The sequence below is a fragment of the Henckelia pumila genome, chromosome 2, assembly GCF_033568475.1.
Source record: "Henckelia pumila isolate YLH828 chromosome 2, ASM3356847v2, whole genome shotgun sequence".
Lineage (NCBI taxonomy): Eukaryota > Viridiplantae > Streptophyta > Magnoliopsida > Lamiales > Gesneriaceae > Henckelia > Henckelia pumila.
This window is the reverse complement of record NC_133121.1, coordinates 113,267,164-113,286,927: the sequence shown is the minus strand read 5'-3', so window position 1 is coordinate 113,286,927 and position 19,764 is coordinate 113,267,164. Positions and strand designations below refer to the sequence as shown.

Below are 19,764 nucleotides of genomic sequence, written 5' to 3'. Positions count from 1 at the left end.
CCACATTAATTTGATGGTCTTTCGGCAAAATCAAATTATCTAGGTGTTCATTCTTTTTTTTAAAATAAAATCGTATTTTTACACACAAATACAATTATTTATATCTTCTCAATTAGTATTAGATCGTACTCAACGATCATGGGTTAGATTTACCCTTCGAGCTAATTGGGATGTTACCTTTTATGGGCATAAAAGGATCAAGACTTTTGTATGCTTGATTATATTAAAAAGACCTAACCAACCTTCAATTTTTTTATTTTTTTTAAGAAAAATGGAACATCATGTCCCACACATTACTGGCAGAGATTTCTTTATCTAAGACATTCTACTTATATGCCAAAGCCACCAATTTCACAAAGCATCAGTTTCCTCAAGTTTTAGCTAGCTAGCTAGTACATACAAGCCCTAGCTAGATATACTGTGCATCATTTTTCTTTTCTAAAAGGTGTGCTTGTGTGTGTAGAATGGATTCACAAAATTTAGTAAAAAGTTTCAAGTACAATTCACCACAGCAGCCAATCTTTAGTGTCATAGAATCTCCCATCCATTACAGGCCCTTTCCTCCAAACAATGCTACAACCTTTAAAGAGGTATCCTTTTCTCCATTCCAACCCAAAGATCCAATAAAGAATTCCCAAGAAAACGAAACAGGTTGCACCATTGATGACACAGAAATAAGTATTTTCGATGCTCAGAAGTATTTCAGCGACAACAATGACATGAAAGACATCAAGAAACCACAGCAACACGATCTTCCAAGATTGTCATCAGTTTCTTCTGCAGATGGATATGGCAGGAATTATCGGACAAGATCATTTCATGCCACGCCCACGGCCTCGTCCGAGGCTAGCTGGAACAGCCAAACAGGCTTGTTGGCAAATCCTCCTGGCTCCATGGCTGTTTCTTTAAGGAATTTCCCTAGCAAAAAGAGGAATCCCGCTGCCAAGAAATGGAGTTTTTGTCGAAAGTGCTGCTGCACTGGCAAGAATTCAGTTAAGGTTAAGGAAGCAAACACCTCGGACTCAGACGTCAGGGGACCAGCTGAGATGATCAATAACCCTTATGCGAAAAGGGGTCAGATCCGTGATGATCAAAAAGAGCTACAAAAGATTTCAATTCCTAGCGTCGAAATGGCGCCACAACATAAAGCTGCAACGTCTCCTAATTACCCTTTACAAGAAAAGTTCCCCCCCACTGATCCGCCCCGCCAGCAGCGTGTCTCTGCTTCGGGAAGGCCGTTTGGCGACGCCACCGCTGCTCCCTTCTCCTTCCCTATCCTCAATTCATCGATCCAAGCCACCAAGCCAGCAGGTAATTTCAAGGCCACCAATTATAATCCCATGGAAGATCCACCTCGAGACTCGTTGGAAGTTTTCCAACCGGTGCACGATCCCATTTCGATTTCAAGAACAGTACCAGACTACATTAATCCAGGCAGCCCCATGGCGCGCCTCTCGAACATGGAAGACGACATGTACAGCGACGCCAGCTCTGATTTGTTCGAGATAGAAAGCTTCTCCACACAATCAAATTCATACCAAATGTATCGCGGGAGGGATTCTCTTGACGACGAAGCTCCCGCGTTTAATCCAAGAAGGTTTGCATCAAACAACAACAATAATAATAATCTGCATGGAAGAAGAAGCATAGACGAGCCACCAACGCCGAGTGTTGCCGCAACGGAATGCTACGCGCCGAGTGAAGTGAGCATCGATTGGAGCGTGACCACCGCAGAAGGGTTCGACAGAGGGAGTGTGACCAATTTCTCCATCTCCGCTTCGGAGATAGGCAACGTGGCGTTTCTCCACAAGAAGCTGCAGGAGGAGGACGGCGGGAAGAGGAAGGGAAACGGGATTCTGCTGATGAGCTGTCGGCAAGAGAAGTCGGTGAGCGTGGGGCCGCAGCCGGTGAAATGCGGAGTACTGCCGGAAGGCCCACAGATGTTTTCTGGGGCGGGCCATGTGGGTGGTAGGCCACCCAGAGCGAGTAAGCTCCCGTTGGGGAGCTCCCATTCCGCACGAGTACTGTCCCTTGCTTTTGCGGCTTGATCTTCATCAAAATATGATATGATCCATCGGCCGTTGGTGGCAGAGTTAGATCGGACATTAATGGATTTTCGTTTGTCTTTTTTCATGGATTGCTTTGCTGCAAACAAATTAAAGTTCGTCCTAGGATTAATTAATACTTTTACCTTTTCCATCCAGATTTGTACGTGTGCTCATTTGTGAAATTCAATTGCTTTGCTTAATAAAGATTTTGTGTTTCTTCAATTAACTTTCAACTTCTGAGTACCACTTCTTGCATGTTTTTTTGCCTTGCGTTAAGTTATTAATATACCTAATGAGAAAAAAATCTTCTGTGGTATTTTCGTGTAACAATATGTATTAATTATGGAAAATTAAAAGGAGTTATATCTCATTAATGAGTAACACTCCTGTGAGATGGATCAATCCTATCCATATTTATAAGGAAAAATTGCCTTTTTGATCATTTATGTTTATCACTTTGCAATTTTAGTCCTTTATATTTGTTGGATCGTGTGTCAACTAATATGATTCATTTGAGCCCAAACTTGTTTTATCTGTCTATGGGCTTTGGGCTTAAGACATAGGTAGTCTCGGTGGCCAAGGGATTATCTAATAAAGTCAAGAGCCCAACCTAGTTGATAATTCAAGAAAGCCCATATGTGGAAAGAGCCGTTGAGGGTTATGCCAATTCTGTTATCAAGGCTTTGGAGATGTTAGTTGTGAGATACGGGAAAAACAGAACAAGAGCAGGGATCGATCAGAAAGCGAAAGAGAAGGGCTACCGAGAAACTTCAAGATTCAAAAGGGAAGGCTACGCAGATATTCAGAAGAGCAAAAGAGGAATCAAAAGTCTCTATAATCTCCTTTATGTTTAGTAGTCATTTGATCTTGAAATTGTAGCCGTGACTTGTGATCGATTGTTCTTCATTAATAAAGAGTTTGATCCCTCCTCGTGGATGTAGGCTGTTAAGCCGAACCACGTAAATCCGGTGTGCTTGGTGTTCATCTTCATTTTAATGATTCTTGATTGTTGGTTGAGTTAGTTTTATTCAAGGTCTTTGAGTTTCTGCTGAATGTGATTTAATTCGTCGTGAGCTTCATTGGGTAAATCATTTAGTGTGAATTCGTCTGTTGAATTGGGTTGATCGCATAACAGTGGCGCCGTCTGTGGGAATCGAAGACGAGATGGGATCATTGAAATTTGACATAGAAAAATTTACTGGAAAAAATGATTTTGCCCTATGGAGAATCAAGATGAGGGCTATTCTGGTTCAGCAGGGGTGGTCTGAGGCACTCAAGACTAAAGAAGAAATGTCAAGTTCTTTAGATGATAAGAAAAAAGAGGAAATCTTGGACAAAGCTCAGTGTGCTATCATCTTATGTTTAGGAGATAAGCCCTTGAGGGAGGTATGCCGAGAGAAATCAGCTGCTGCCATGTGGATAAAGTTGGAGAGTATTTACATGACTAAATCACTGGCAAATCGGCTGTACTTAAAGCAGAGATTGTATTCCTTTAAGGTTCAAGATGGAAAGAACATTCAAGATCAGATTGATGACTTTATTAAGATCCTAGATGATCTGGAAAATGTGGAGGTCAAGCTGGAGGAAGAAGACAAAGCCCTTATACTGCTTAATGCGATGCCTAAGTCTTATGAGAACTTCAAAGATGCAATGCTGTATGGCAGAGATCAATCTATATCACTGGATAAAGTACAATATGCTATTCAATCCAAAGAATTGCAGAGGAAACTCCAAACCAGTGGGGAGATCCTTGGTGAAGGATTAACAGCAAGAGGCAAAAGTGAGAAGAGGTTTCAAGGGAATAATAGAAATAGATCCAGATCAAAGAGTAAATCCAGATTTAAGTGTTTCTTGTGTCATAAAGAAGGACACTTCAAAAGAGATTGCCCTGAAAATAAAAGAAAGAAACCACATGAGAAGGGAAAAAAGACAACTGGAGAAGTAGCCGCAATCTCTGAAGGGTATGAGTCTGCTGAGGCACTTGTGATTGCAGAAACTAGCATGCAAAGTGAATGGATTTTGGACTCTGGCTGCACTTTTCACATGTGCCCGATCAAATCCTGGTTCCATGAACTAATTGAATCGGATCAGGGATTGGTGCTACTGGGGAATGAGAAGTCATGTAAAGTAAAAGGAATAGGAAATATTAAACTTCTGATGCATGATGGAATGGAGAGAGTTCTTAAGGATGTCAGGTTTGTTCCAGAGCTAAAAAGGAACTTAATCTCACTGGGCACCCTTGAAGCAAATGGATGCACATTCAAATGTGAAAATTCAGTGATGAAAGTGTCCAAAGGAGCCTTAGTGGTAATGAAGGGAAAAAGAGTAAATTCTCTATATATACTTCAAGCCAAGACAGTGGTAGGAGGGACTGCTATGGTTCAAGAGAAACTGGATAAGTCAACACTATGGCACATGAGGCTAAGGCATGTTGGACAAAAGGGATTAATGGAACTATCAAATCAAGGCCTATTAAGTGGAGACAAGGTACAAGGGATTGAACTCTGTGACTACTGCATCTTAGGTAAAGCTAAGAGAGTAGGATTCAGTCCAGGTCAACACACATCAACAAAACCCCTAGAATACATACATGCAGATCTCTGGGGCCCTTCTAAAACTCAAACACATGGAGGTAACAGATATTTCCTATCAATAATAGATGATCACACCAGAAAAGTATGGACACATCTCTTGAAAACAAAGGATGAGGCTACTGAAAAATTTAAGGAGTGGCTGAATCGAACTGAAAATGAATCAGGTTTCAGGGTAAAGTATCTGAGAACTGATAATGGACTAGAATTCCTATCTAAATAATTCAAGGAGATATGTAATCAGAAGGGGATAACAAGACACTTCACGGTTCCAAGGACTCCTCAACAAAATGGAGTGGCTGAGAGGATGAATCGAACCCTATTGGAAAGAGTTAGATGCTTGATCCTAAATGCAGGTCTTTCAAAATCTTTTTGGGGTGAAGCATTAGCCACAGCAACCTATTTGATAAATAGGTGCCCCTCTAGTGCATTAAACTCAAAGACTCCTATGGAACTATGGTCTGGAAAGCATGCAGATTACTCGAAGCTCAAAGTGTTTGGATGTTTGGCTTATGCTCATGTAAAACAAGACAAACTTGAACCAAGAGCTTTGAAATATATTTTTATAGGATATCCTGAAGGAGTAAAAGGGATACAAAGTCTGGAACTTAGAAGGTTCAGGACCAAGATGTTTTAACACAAGGGATGTTAAATTTGATGAATCAAGAAAACCTTATAATCCTGAGAAGTCAGAAATATCAAGTGAGAATGAAGACAACCAGGAAGTGCAAGTTGAGGTAGAGCCATCTGGTTTAAGAAGTGAGGAAACAAAAGAATCACCTCATGTCAGACAGATCACTCAGAGTGATGAAAATATCAGTAATTATAAGTTGGCAAGGGACAGACAACGAAGAGAGATTAAACCTCCACAGAGATTTGCTGAGGCTGAACTGATCTCATATGCCCTTAATATAGCAGAAAAGGTGGATTATTATGAACCTAAATCATATGAGGATGCAATGTCAAGAAAGGATAAAAACCAATGGAAACAGGCTATGGAGGAGGAATTGAACTCACTCTTGAAGAACAAAACTTGGCAGCTTGTAGAAAGAAAGAAAGGTGATAGAATACTGGGATGCAAATGGTTATATAAGCTCAAGGAAGACTCCACAGTAGCAGAGAAGATTAAATACAAAGTTAGGCTTGTAGCTAAGGGTTACTCTCAAATCGAAGGAATTGACTTCAATGAAATCTTCTCCCCAGTGGTCAAGCACTCTTCAATAAGGCTAATCTTGGCTATAGTAAATCAATTTGATCTGGAATTGGAACAGCTTGATGTCAAGACAGCCTTTTTGCATGGAGAACTTGAGGAATCAATACTCATGGAACTGCCAAAGGGTCATCACTTTAAAGATGCAGAAAATAAAGTGTGCTTACTGAAAAGATCTTTATATGGACTCAAACAAAGCCCACGTCAGTGGTATAAGAGGTTTGACGAGTTCATGGAAAGAATAAACTTCAAGAGAAGCTGTTATGATAGCTGTGTTTATTATGAGACAGAAAATGAACAACCTAAGACATACCTCTTATTATATGTTGACGACATGCTTATTGCAAGCAAGGATAAAGAGGCAGTTAGGGCGTTGAAGCAAAAACTGAGTTCAGAGTTTGACATGAAGGAATTAGGAGAGGCTAAGAAGATATTGGGTATGGAGATTGACAGAAATAGAGTAAAAAGAACACTCTTTCTGAATCAAGAGAAATACCTTAACAAAGTATTGATGAGATTCAACATGGATGAATCAAAAGCCACTTCTACTCCTTTGGGTCAACACCTTAAGCTGTCTTCTCAACAGTCACCTAGTAATGATCATGATAAGCAAGACATGATGAATGTTCCATACTCTAATGGAGTAGGAAGCATTATGTATGGCATGGTCTGTAGTAGACCAGATTTAGCTCCTGCTATCAGTGTGGTATCTCGATTTATGGCTAATCCTGGGAGAGAGCATTGGGAGGCAATTAAGTGGATCTTAAGATATTTGAAAGGTTCAGCCGGCCTTGGACTGATGTTCCAAATGCAAGAAGCTTCAATAAAACTAGTAGAAGGATTTGTGGATTCGGATTATGCTGCAAATATAGATACAAGGAAGTCTCTTACTGGTTTTATATTTACTATTTTTGGAACAGCTGTGAGATGGAAATCTATGCTGCAATCTGTGGTAGCTCTTTCTACCACAGAGGCTGAATACATAGCAGTCACAGAAGCAATCAAGGAAGCACTTTGGCTCAAGGGGATTGTGTCTAAACTTGGATTAAAGCAAGAGACTGTCACCATCCATTGTGATAGCCAAAGTGCGATACATCTATCTAAACACCAAGTATTTCATGAAAGGTCTAAACATATAGATGTCAAACTCCATTTTGTAAGGGATATAATTGCAAAGGAGGAGGTGGAGCTACAAAAGATCAAGACAGAAGATAATCCTGCTGATGCCTTAACAAAAGCATTACCTCAATCCAAGTTCAAACTTTGTCTTGAATTGGTTGGGGTGATGGAAAGGACTTAGACATATTTTGGATGGGAGGGAATCATCTCAGTGACAAGGTGGAGATTTGTTGGATCGTGTGTCAACTAATATGATTCATTTGAGCCCAAACTTGTTTTATCTGTCTATGGGCTTTGGGCTTAAGACATAGGTAGTCTCGGTGGCCAAGGGATTATCTAATAAAATCAAGAGCCCAACCTGGTTGATAATTCAAGAAAGCCCATCTGTGGAAAGAACCGTTGAGGGTTATGCCAATTCTGTTATAAAGGCTTTGGAGATGTTAGTTGTGAGATATGGGAAAAACAGAACAAGAGCAGGGATCGATCAGAAAGCGAAAGAGAAGGGCTACCGAGAAACTTCAAGATTCAAAAGGGAAGGCTACGCAGATATTCAGAAGAGCAAAAGATGAATCAAAAGTCTCTGTAATCTCCTTTATGTTTAGTAGTCATTTGATCTTGGAATTGTAGCTGTGACTTGTGATCGATTGTTCTTCATTAATAAAGAGTTTGATCCCTCCCCGTGGATGTAGGCTGTTAAGCCGAACCACGTAAATCCGATGTGCTTGGTGTTCATCTTCATTTTAATGATTCTTGATTGTTGATTGAGTTAGTTTTATTCAAGGTCTTTGAGTTTCTGCTGAATGTGATTTAATTCGTCGTGAGGTTCATTGGGTAAATCATTTAGTGTGAATTCGTCTGTTGAATTGGGTTGATCGCATAACAATATTTTTAGATTTCAATTTTAGTCCGCTATCTTTATTTTTTTGGAAATTTTAGTCCTTTTTCCGACGTGGCGCCAATTCAGTGCTGATGTGGAGCTGACGTGTACAGTGCCACGTAAGCATTTTCGAATAAAAAAGAACCGAAATTGCCAAAAATCAAAACATGCAGGACTAAAACTAAAATATAAAAACATAGAGGACCAAAATCGCAAAGTGACAAACATACAGGACTAAATTTGCAATTTTTCCTATTTATAATAATAAGTAAAACTTTTGGCATAAAATTTAATACTTTTTTAATTGATAACCCATATAAGATACCCGTATTAAAAAAAATGATCTTTAAGACCGTCTCATAGGAGTTTTTGTCCTCATCATTAATTAGGAATGTTACATATTGACGTACCTTTTTATGCAACAATCACGATCGTATAAAAGAAAAGATAGATCCTATTATGTATAGAATTTATATATGGAAACAAAAGTAAGTGCATTTATTTAGGTCATGTATGGGTTAAATCATGGGCCATTCACGGACTGGACATAACTAAAAAAAGATATGGTAGACCGGCCCACCACTGTCTGGGCCCAAGTTCTACGAAACGTCAGGCTATGTTCTTTATTTGTAAACCTAAACGCAAATCCATCGACGAGTGGGGGCAAAAATGGAGAAAATAATGTTGCATGTGCTAAAGGAATTTAACTCAAAATTAATTATTAATCCAATAATTCTAATCACATTTCAACAGCTAATTTTGTGTCTATATTTATCATTTAAAATTTCATTATGCGACTGACATATTTTGATAACCCCTAGCTAATTCAAATATAGTGCACTATATTTATAGGTTGAGTTCAACCTAGCATATGTGTATTACCTTAATGATAGATCTAATGTCTCATGATTTGTCACGTCAACAATATATAATTAATTACGTCTATGTGTAAAAATACGAGACATTGAATACATGATTTGGATATTACTCATGTGCTAGGATCTCATTAACCATATTTATATTTGCATTGCCGCATTAACTAAGTATTTCGACTCTTTGAAGGGACTTGCACAAAATCAAGGAGAAGTCGCAAACAACAATATGGTCTAATGACATACATTCTCTTAACAGAGCAGATGTGTGGATTCAAATCCACGTTCAAATAAAACCCCTACCATTATAATTTTTCTTCAAAAAAAAAAACCATGCATATATATTGAAGAAAAGTCCGATTTTTGCACAATTTATGCTACTTGTTATCTAGGTAAACTCAAAGTTATGACAATTGTTACCTTTGAGGCTTTGAGCATAAGCTATCCTAGGGTTATTGCTGAATTATCCCAAAACATATTCATATTTCCTGGGGTCGAAATGCAATTTATCTGGTAGAATACCTCGTATATTTGAGCTTATAACAATTACATACGTATATTAGTTACGTTAATATTGGAAGTTGGAACCATCGCAACTAGATGATTCTTGAACTTATTTTAATTAATTTATTAGAGAGTGTTTGTAATTAAAAAAAAATTGTGATTAGAAATCGATTCTTGGAAATGAAAGAAGAAATGTGATGAGAATTAACAAGAATAAAATTACCCCACGAGTTGATTAGCGCCACCTCCAGCTAGCAAAGCAGATATGCACCAGATTCTCAAGACTTTTTTGCCAGAATTACGTACGGTTCGTCTCGTTGCAATACAAAACTTAGGTTCTGTTTGAACATGTACTTTCAAAATGTTTGGATAAAGTTTTGTAAAATGTTTTTGAAAAATATTTTTTAAAAAGTATTTTCTAAGTATAGTTTTTAAAAAGCACTTGAAATGTGTTTTTAGATAATTTTAGCATGGAACAATGGAAGACAAAGATAAACAACATGACTTTTGAAATATTAAAATGTTTTCATAGAATAGTTGTCCAAACACATATTTATTTTTAAAATAATTTTAAAAACATTTTATAAAAATTTTTTAAAAAACATTATTATAAATTTTTTTATAAGTATATGTTCAAACGAAATCTTAAAATCTGTAAAATAAATCACTTTATTTATTATCACAAATCTTTGCCAGAATTATGGAAAACGTGGCATCCATCTCTTTTAATTTGTAATTATTGAACTTAATTAATAATAACTATTATATTATTAATTAATATTGGAAGTTGATTGGAAGTATCCTAACTTGTGGATCATCTCTTGCACTTAGTTTGATTAAGTATATATTTAGTTTCGATTCTTGGAAATGCAAGAACAAGTGTGATGAGAATTATTAACAAGAAAGAATAAAATCACCCCAGGACTTGACTTTTGCAGTTTGCTCAGTTATTTTACGTAGACACTCATTATATATGTATTCGAATTTACTTACTGATAAATATATTATACATATTGATATAATACTTAACAGCCCGATGACAATTTGTCAATGTAATTTTTGAGTCGATATATGGAAGATCAATTATTTAAAATAGTGGACTAGTAGTAGTACTCGTGTTGTTTTTATTCATGATTTGTCTCAATGCTGCTATTCCCTTTGAAATTTAATTTTTTTAAGAAATAACTAAAAAGGTCGAATCAGAATTACTTTTGCCTTCAAATAATGTAATTTGATTTTATTCCCTTTTTCTTTTTCAAAAATGACGGCTTTTGTGCCATTTTCTCGCAATAATTTTAAAAAGTGAAAAGCCTAGCTAATTAATCTCGTCCCGTGTCCAATCCTTTTACACAAGTTATTTTTACATACAATAAGATAATTGATTATCACCTAACCCAACTTTTAAAATTATACAAGTGCATTGAAAGAAACAACTTCTTTGAACTTTTTTCCCAGCAAATAAAACAAGCTAAGGGCACATATATTTAATAAATAAATAAATTTAATTATTTTAACGGAAATAAAGCAAGGAACTTCTCCAAAATAATCGTATCGCCGTATATCATGAATTTGACGATCTCGGAACATTAAACAAGTACTCAAATTCCCAATTATTAGTTCTTTAATCTACACGTTAAAACTAGCTAATAGTTCGTAATTAAAAGTTGATTTGAATGGCTTCTTCTTGGGTTATACTTATATATATATTTATGCAATGCTTTATGTTGGGCTCGTGAATCATTTTTTTAATATGCAACTTTGAGAACGTTGAATTTTGGCATCATTGTCTGACGGGAAAATATTTTTTATAGAAAGAGAAACAGATTCTGTTTTCTGGTCTCGAAAACCGAGGTCGAGACGAGTTAAATGGGAACTAAAGAAAAGACTTAAACAGTTAATTCTACAATTTAAATAAACACAAAAACTCATACGTGACAACAATGTTATACGTGGGGCTGTCATATCGGACTAAAATACCGAATTTTTGTCATATTTTACCAAATTTTTTTCGATATACAGACATTTTTTCGGTATACCGAATTTTTTTCGATATATAAACGGTATCAATATGGATTTTTTCCATACCAAAATTTCGAAATTTCGTTATCGGTATGAATATGAATTTTTTTCATACCAATATTTTTAGTACGGTATACCGAAAAACCACCCCTATTAATACGTGATCAATTCTATTAAATAGATATTTTATTCAATTCAACTCATAAAAAATATTATTTTTCATTGGAGATATGAGCCGGATCGACATTTGTCACGTACATAAATTTGTGAAACCGTTTGATATAAACCTACTTAATTAATAAATAAAAGAATAAAAAAATGTGCAAGCTCCCCCGGCCACTGTGTGAATAAATTATGGAGAATTACATTTTGGTCCTGTAATTTGCACATTTTCCATTTTTGGTCCTGTTAAAAGTAAATTTACAATTTTAGTCTTGTAACTTGCATTCTTTTTTCATTTTTGGTCCTATTAACATTGAATTCGCATTTTAAATCCTGTAACTTCCATGAGTTTTTCATTTTATGTCCTGTTAATACTGAATTTACATTTTTAGTCATGTAACTTGCATTCTTTTTCATTTTTAGTCCTATTAACACTGAATTTTCATTTTTTTGTCTTGTAACTTTCATATATTTTTATTTTTATTTTTAGTAATATTATCGATGGATTTACATTTTTTATTCCATAAATTGCATACTTTTTTTTTATATTTTTAATCATAATATATTATGATTTACATATTTTAAAACTTTTAAAATTTAAATAAATTAAATAAAAAAACAATCAACTAAAAATTATTCAAAATATTTTTACACTAAATACCATCTTATAAAATACATAATATAAATAAAACTATAAATAAAACTATTAAAAATGAAAATCACCTTTAATATGACTAAAATAAAAATAAAAATATATGGAAGTTTCATGACAAAAATAAAATAAAATTCAATGTTAACAAGACTAAAAATTTAAAAAAAATGCAAGTTACAGGACTAAAAATGTAAATTCATTGTTAACAGGATTTAAAATGAAAAAAATCATGTAAGTTACAAGACTAAAAATGTGAAGTCAATGTTAATAGGACCAAAAATGAAAAAATAATGCAAGTTACAGGACTAAAATTACATATTTATTTTTAACAGGACCAAAAATGGAAAATGTTCAAGTTACAGAACCAAAAATGTATTTCTCTCAATAAATTAAATACTAATGCATGGGCTTGGGGCTGTAGGCTGTTTTCCCACCATCATTCACACGAGGGGTCCTCCATTTCCAGTAAAAAAAACTAAACACACGCGCGCACACATATTTTATGATCATTATGTGCATAATAGGGCTAATTGCATTCACACTCCTATGAAAAGTCTAAAAGACATAAAACCCATTGTGTAAAATTAATAGCATGTTAGACCCTATGTTTTAAAAAAATTAGCATAAAAACCCCTATGAGAGGGTATAAATGTGCCCGAGTTTGTATAACATAGAGGTAAAATGTGCTACATTTTAAAAAACTGAGGGATGCATTAGCCTATTAATATTTCTTAGGAGATTTTATGTCTTTTAGACTTTTCACAGGGGGTATGAATGCAATTAGCCCGTGCAGAATAATAAAGTTTTAAAAGTTAGTTATCGGTATAATATATATCTCTATAAATATAGACATACATATGCAAAATAAATTAAAAATAGAACGTTAATATAGTGGATTATAATAATTTAGTTTCGAATCCAAGAAATTATCTCAAACTTTGAGTATGAGAATCCATGATACATATATATCAGTTAAGTTACAAGTCATTAGCTAATTTGTCTCCTACTTCAAATGAACCATGCATCCACATGAACGAATTATTAATATGTTTTTAATTACCTGTTACATGTATCAGCCCCCCCGGGAAAATTTTAAAATTTTTTAGTATTATATATGAATATTTTTATATAGTACATATATCTTTTTTAATAACTATCAATTTTAAAATTACGTCTTCAGCCTAGATGGCATGCACAATTTTATTTTGGAAATGGGCCACGGTTCGAAACCTCTTTCCCCCATATTTCACTTTTTTAATTATAATTTTTTAATTTATTTATCTTAACTCATAGATTAATGTTTTTTTAATTTATTTATCTTGATTAATGGATTAATTGACACATCTTCAAATTTTTTATTTGAGACAATTTTAATGTAACACCCAAAAATTTTAAAACGTAAATTCGCATGCATAATTAGGAGAAATTAATTTTTAATTAAGGGTTAAATGTATTTATGTGATATTATGTGATTTATATGCATGATTTAATTTATTTTAGCATTTAACCCATAATTATGGAAATTCTAGATTTTTAAGAAATTTATTATTTTTGATCGCGTAGACGGGACCGTGGACGGACGAGATACCAAAATTTTTAGCCAAAAATATTTTATGAGTTTTATGAGCTTAAAATAATATTTTAAGGTATTTTGTCAAGAAAATTTTAGTATTTACTTATATATTTATTTAAGAATTGATTTTTGGCCAAAATAAGTCATTTTAATGACTTTTATTGATCTTTAAAAATCCTTTAATATTATATTTCGGGATTTATTATTATATATCAGATTAGTAGGTATTTTTAAAAGTTTAAAATCTTATATTTATGTTATATTATCTACCTAATTAATTTATATTAGTTATTATCCTAAATCTACCCAAAATTAAACCCCAAAATCACTCCCTACCCTACGACTAATCTGATCAGCCGCCTCCAACCCCTTTCTCCAACCTTTCTCACGCCTCTTTTCCAGAAACACAGCCTCCATAGCCAATCAAACAACTTCCTTTGGTGATTTTGGTCCGTTCGTCGTCCCGGAGACCCGTAAACGCATCAATCTTCATTCAAAGATTTAAAGGCATGTCTAAAAATTTTATTTGGCCATCATATAAGCTATTAATCATGCATTACGTGTTTTATATCAGACTTTTCATGGAAATTTCGAGTTTATGCATGTATGCTTTGTATTGATGCATGTTCTTGCTTGTTTGGGTCATGATTCACGTTTTTGCCAAGCATGGTACGGTCCAGGGCTGAGGGCTCGAGTCAGAGGGGTCCCAGGGTGCCTTAGGGTCGAGTTGGTTCAGAGTTTTAAGGTGTCATAGGCTGGAAACGAAGTTATTCACTTCTAATGCACGCAGACGCGCAGGTTAGGGCTTTGGGAAGAGAGGGGTCGTTCTCCTTCCTCAGGCCATGGATTTGTGCGTGGTTTGTTGGGTTTAAAAGATTTAGATGTTGGATAAAATTGAGAAGTGGTTTCACGGTCTTTGGTTGTCGGAGGAAGCCGCACAAACGAAAGTTTGGCGACTGCTCAGTTTGCGCGCGAGGAGGAGGAAGGCGTCTGGTGCAGAGCTTCGTTCTCACTCCTCGGGCCATGGTTTGGTCTGATTCTTGTTGTGTTAGAACCCCCTGGATGTGGGCTATCCATGGGTGGTGGTGCTCTAGCCAGTGGTAGCTGGGGTTGGCCGGCCGATCGCTGGGAAGGGGCCCTGTTCGCCCAGCCGAGAAGGGGAAGGAAGGGGGGTGGTCGGGTTCGGGTTTTGGGTTGTGGGTTGAGTTGGGTCGGGTCCTGGTGGATAGGGTCGGGTATTGAGAGTCTGAGTCGGGTCAGGTGAGTCCGGGTCCGGGTTAGGTGGGCCGGGCTCGAGTATTTTAATTTTTAAATATTTAATGTTTTAATTGGTTTTTGGGCCAATTAATTAGAAATAAAATTATTTGGGCCTCCAATTAATTTTATTTGAGTTGTTAAAATTATTTTTAAGTTAGCCCAATGATTTTTATGGGCTTGTGGGCCCATAGGAATTTTTGGGCCAGTCAGTAATTTTATTGGGTCAGTCCAGGAATTTTTATGAATTAATTAGTTAATGGGCCTAAATATTTTTATTTAAGCCCACTAACATTTAAGTATTTTATTTTAGTAAAAATTATAATTTTTAAAATTATTTATTAATTATGGGCTTTAAGTCAGTTAAGGGGCTTAGTAGAGAGACCAGCAGACTGGACCGAAACCATGAAAAATCCCTAAGTCCGAAATATATATTTAATTATTTTAGTGCATGAAAATATTTTAAGTATACGTATATATTATGACAAATCAATTAAATATATATTACGAACAAATTTTCAGTGCATGCATTCATGAAATTTTACATGCTTATGATTATGTATGTGTTGAGCAATAAAATATTTTCATGATGGAAATTGATGTTGTAATGCCCCGATTTTATATTAATTGAGTTTAATCGAGATAATCAGGGTTTTCAGTATTTGAGGATCGTTTGGATATTCGTAGGGGGTCATTTTGCAAACTTGGAGAAATAAAGGACTGAAATGCAAAATTGGAATTTTATATATTATTATCAAGCAACTTGACCCATCACTTCACCCACCTCTCATTCCTTCCTCCTTACCTCTATATTGATTCCTCTCTCCCGGAAGCCATGAAAATCAACATTTCAAGCTTTTCTACCGCTCGATTCGCTCGATCCGACCGTTAGATTTCATTTCCGAGTTGAGATTCACGATCACCGCATCGAGGGCTTCTTTTAGACGTAAGTTTTGCTACGATCTCTTGAACTTCGATTTTTTTGAGTTGTCAGAATTTGATAATATTGGAGTATGTCGTTCTTGAGCTAGTATAGATCGTGTATTCGATGTCGGTTTGGAAAAAGAATGAATTTTGGATTTTATATGATTTTTGAGGCATTAATTCGAGAATGGGGTCTTGGTTTTGGTTGGATTTTTGATTGATTGGTTAGTTGAGAAGTTGATATAAGTTGATTGGAGTTGTTTATTGTTATTGGAGATTTTTGGTTTGACCGGTTATAGCCGTTATGCCGTCGAAATCGAGTTTTGGATTATCGTTTGTTTGTTCGGTTCATTTCCGGTTTTGTTTGAGTAGTTGGATTGACACCGAATCCGTATGATCTTCATTTTCAGATTTTGGATTGGAGTTTTGGGTTTGAATCGAACTTGGAAGTTGAATCGAATCGAGAGTTGAAGACGGTATATTGATTGAATTTCTTTGTTTTGAATTGTTGTGATTCGATTGATTATTTATTTGAGTTCGTTGTTATTTTCAGATTTGAATCCTCGATGGACTCGAAAGGTAAAATATGACTTTGAATTGAATGAGGTTGAATACTCGAGTTCGATTGATTCTCGAGCCCCGAAAATCACATACTGCATGTTATTTGCTTATATGAACTTGATTGATTATTTTATTTGCACTTGCATTCATATTGAGCCGAATATTCGATTCGTTTTGAAATAGACGGTTTAGGGAGCTATATTGAAGTGGTCTTGGATTTCGAGATTTTCCAAGTGCCAGAATACTTCTTATAGTTGCTCTAAAGTCTAGGGGTTGAGTTGAACGACTTCCACCCCGAATGGGTGTGTCGGTGAGTTTTTGTGAAGACTTGGCCCCGGGATCCCAACCGAATACCGATTGATACTTCGATTATCTGACTTGATAGTCCCGAGCTTTGAAGCCATGCATACATTCACTTTCTTTTGAGTTATTGATGATTGTTACATTTCGATATGAGATGTTTAACCGATATTGTATGTCTGTCTCTTTTACTTAGAAATTATATTTCTAACCGGTTTATCCGGCTGTTGTCTTTATTTGTATGTGTACTTGGCAACAGGAGCATCAGGAGCTGGACCTAGTCGTTTGGGTTAGCTCGGGGTGAGATGATAGAAGTGAGACTTCATTGTCGTAGGGTTGCTTTTGGACTTGTATTCTATTTTGTTTAGTCGAACGATTACTACCGTCGAACTTGTATTGTTAAACATCGTTCTGTTGGTGTTTCAAACGCCTTATTTCATGTTTAAGCTATGATTAGAACCTTGGTTGTTTAGATTATCATTTTGAGCTTGTAGAGTCAATATTTTCTTGCCCAGGATTCAGCAACCCGAGGACTATGCGCGGGCGCGCAACTTGACGAGCGGGCGCGCCTCATTGTGCAAAAATTTTGGTTTTCTGCACGAGGGCTATGCGCGGGCGCGCATGGTGGCCGAGGGGCATGCGCGGGCGCGCGTGGTCTGGCGCGGGCGCGCGTGAGTTTCTTTTTAAAAAAAAATTGATTCTTTTTCGGGGTTCTTGGTTTTCGATTGTGCTCAATTATTTGAGTTTAGAAGATTAGAAACGGGGTCTCATATTAAGTGGTATCAGAGCTATAAAATTCTTGGAGTCGAACTAGAGTGAGTGGGGTAGATCGAGTCCGCATGAATTGAATTCTCGCATGTGATTGATTTATTTAAATGGTTACTTTTAAATACGTGCGAGCATGCTTTATTGATTCTTGAATTAATTGAATTACATGAGTTGCGATTTAATTTATAAAGCATGAATTACGTGATATATATTTGTCCTTGTGCTATTATCTGTTCTCGTATATCATTGAGATTCATGAGCACTCAGAGCAGAGTTTTGGACACCGAGGTTATGAGATTGAGAATAAGTTTGAGATATCGTGTCCAAACCCTTGATATCAGATGGCACCTCGACGATCTTTGAGAAGAAATCAACCACCTTTGACTCCTCCTTCTACTGAGAATCCGTCGCCAGTTATAAATCCTCAGAACGATCAGGATATATAGTACAGGAGTGGATCAGTTTGATGCAACCGCGACCCCGATGGAGACTCTTTTGAAGAGATTCTGATCTTTTCGACCGCCTACTTTAATGGGTACCGAGAACTCCGTTGCTTGTGAAAGTTGGCTAGATGAAATGGATGAGCTCTTTGATTCCCTCGACTATACCGATGACCGCAGAATCAGGTTAGTCAGTCATCAGTTGCAGGGTATTGCTAAGAATTGGTGGACCACAACCAAGAGAGCGAATGAGAACCGAGGCACCGCCATCACTTGGAGCTTGTTCAAGACTGAGTTCTTTAAGCGTTTCTTTCCTGTCTCGTATCGAAAGGAAAAGGGTGCCGAATTTGCGAATCTGAAACAAGGGAACTTGAGCATTGAGGACTATGTGAGCAAATTTGACAGTCTCTTGAGGTTTGCACCTCACGTTGCAGATAACGAGGAATCCAAGGCCGACCATTTCATCAATGGCTTGAACCCTGAGATATTTACTGTGACGCCTAAAATCCAATCCACTAAATCGCGTGCATTAATTTAATAAATATCAGGATTTTTATTTTTTTAAGTTTAATTGATTTAAATTATTTATCTGGATTATTTGCTATTAAAATATTTTATTATTTGTTCAAATGATTTTATTTTACTAATGATTTAATTAATGTTTTAAATGTTTAATTTTATATTTTATCGTGCAATTTAAATTGTTCTAAATATTTTAAAGGTTTAAGCTTGCATACTTAAATTATTTTAATTTTAATTTTTAATAATTTAGTTTATTCTTTTAAATGATTTTTTTAATTGTTTAGTTTATTCTTTTAAATGATTTTAACTGGTTAGCTTATTTGTTTAAATATTTTCGAGTGTCCAACTTATTTATTTTAAATAGCTTAAGTTTAGCGGTTAATTATTTTAAATTATTTTAAATGTCTAGTTTATTTATTTAAATCCTTTTTAATTGCCCACATTATTTTAAAGGTTTTTATTTTCGCTTGTGTATTTATTTAAATTGTTTTTAAACGTTAGTTTAGTATGTTTAAATTATTTTAATCGTTCTGCTTGTTATTTAAATATTTTACTCGTTGGCATGACATCAAAATATTTAAAGTGTTGTGTTTTAATTTCTGAATTTTTAGCTTGTGTTTTATTTTAGTGCAATTTAATTCATGGCCTTAAGTTTCAATTTTGAGAGTAGCACTTTTAATTAATTTTGAGTGGCACTTTTGCACTTGGAATTAAATCTAGCCCTAGCTTTTAAAACACACACACCCACTAACTCTCTACAACGCACGCACACCATTCCCACACACACACACAGAGCAACCCGACTCCTTCCCTGTTCTTGGAGCTCGGCTTCTTTGATTTCTCCAGGAGCTCTTCAATCTTCGATTTCCCTCCAGAAAATAATCAATGGTGAGCTAGGATGCAAGATTGAGCTCGATTTCTCCATTTCTTCCCCGTTCGATTCTCAGCCTAGTTCTCGGCCGCGACTTCGTCTCTTCTTCGGGATTTTCGATTTTTGTTCTTGTTTTGCCTAGGCAAGATTGTGGAATCGTTCTTGTTTTGCCTAGGCAAGACTACACGGTGTGCCAAAGTCGATTGTATCAGATCGAGATCCGAGGTTTACTTCGCACTTTTGGCATAGTCTACAAGAAGCTCTAGGTATGCGCTTACATTTGAGTACTGCTTACCATCCTCAAACTGACGGTCAATCTGAACGAACTATTCAGACGCTTGAGGATATGCTCAAAGCTGTAGTACTTGATTTTGGCGTTACATGGCAAAATTCTATACCACTCGTGGAATTTTCTTATAACAACAGTTATCAGAAGAGTATAGAGACACTTCTTCCCATATAATGCTTCTTCTATACCACTCGTGGAATTTTCTTAT

At 35.8% G+C, this 19,764-nt stretch overlaps 1 protein-coding gene across 1 annotated transcript; it reads left to right on the top strand.

Moving 5' to 3' along the window:
- The first annotated feature begins 380 nt into the window (after positions 1 to 380).
- LOC140884865 (protein PHYTOCHROME KINASE SUBSTRATE 4-like) lies at positions 381 to 2,160 on the top strand. The gene has a single exon (XM_073291747.1). It carries the CDS (start codon positions 465 to 467, stop codon positions 2,046 to 2,048), a length of 1,584 nt encoding a protein of 527 aa, XP_073147848.1. The 5' UTR covers positions 381 to 464; the 3' UTR covers positions 2,049 to 2,160.
- The last annotated feature ends 17,604 nt before the right edge of the window (positions 2,161 to 19,764 follow it).

What these genes read in the sequence shown, in the direction of transcription:
- LOC140884865 (XM_073291747.1), top strand. Translation starts at nt 465, where the DNA reads ATGGATTCACAAAATTTAGTAAAAAGTTTCAAGTACAATTCACCACAG.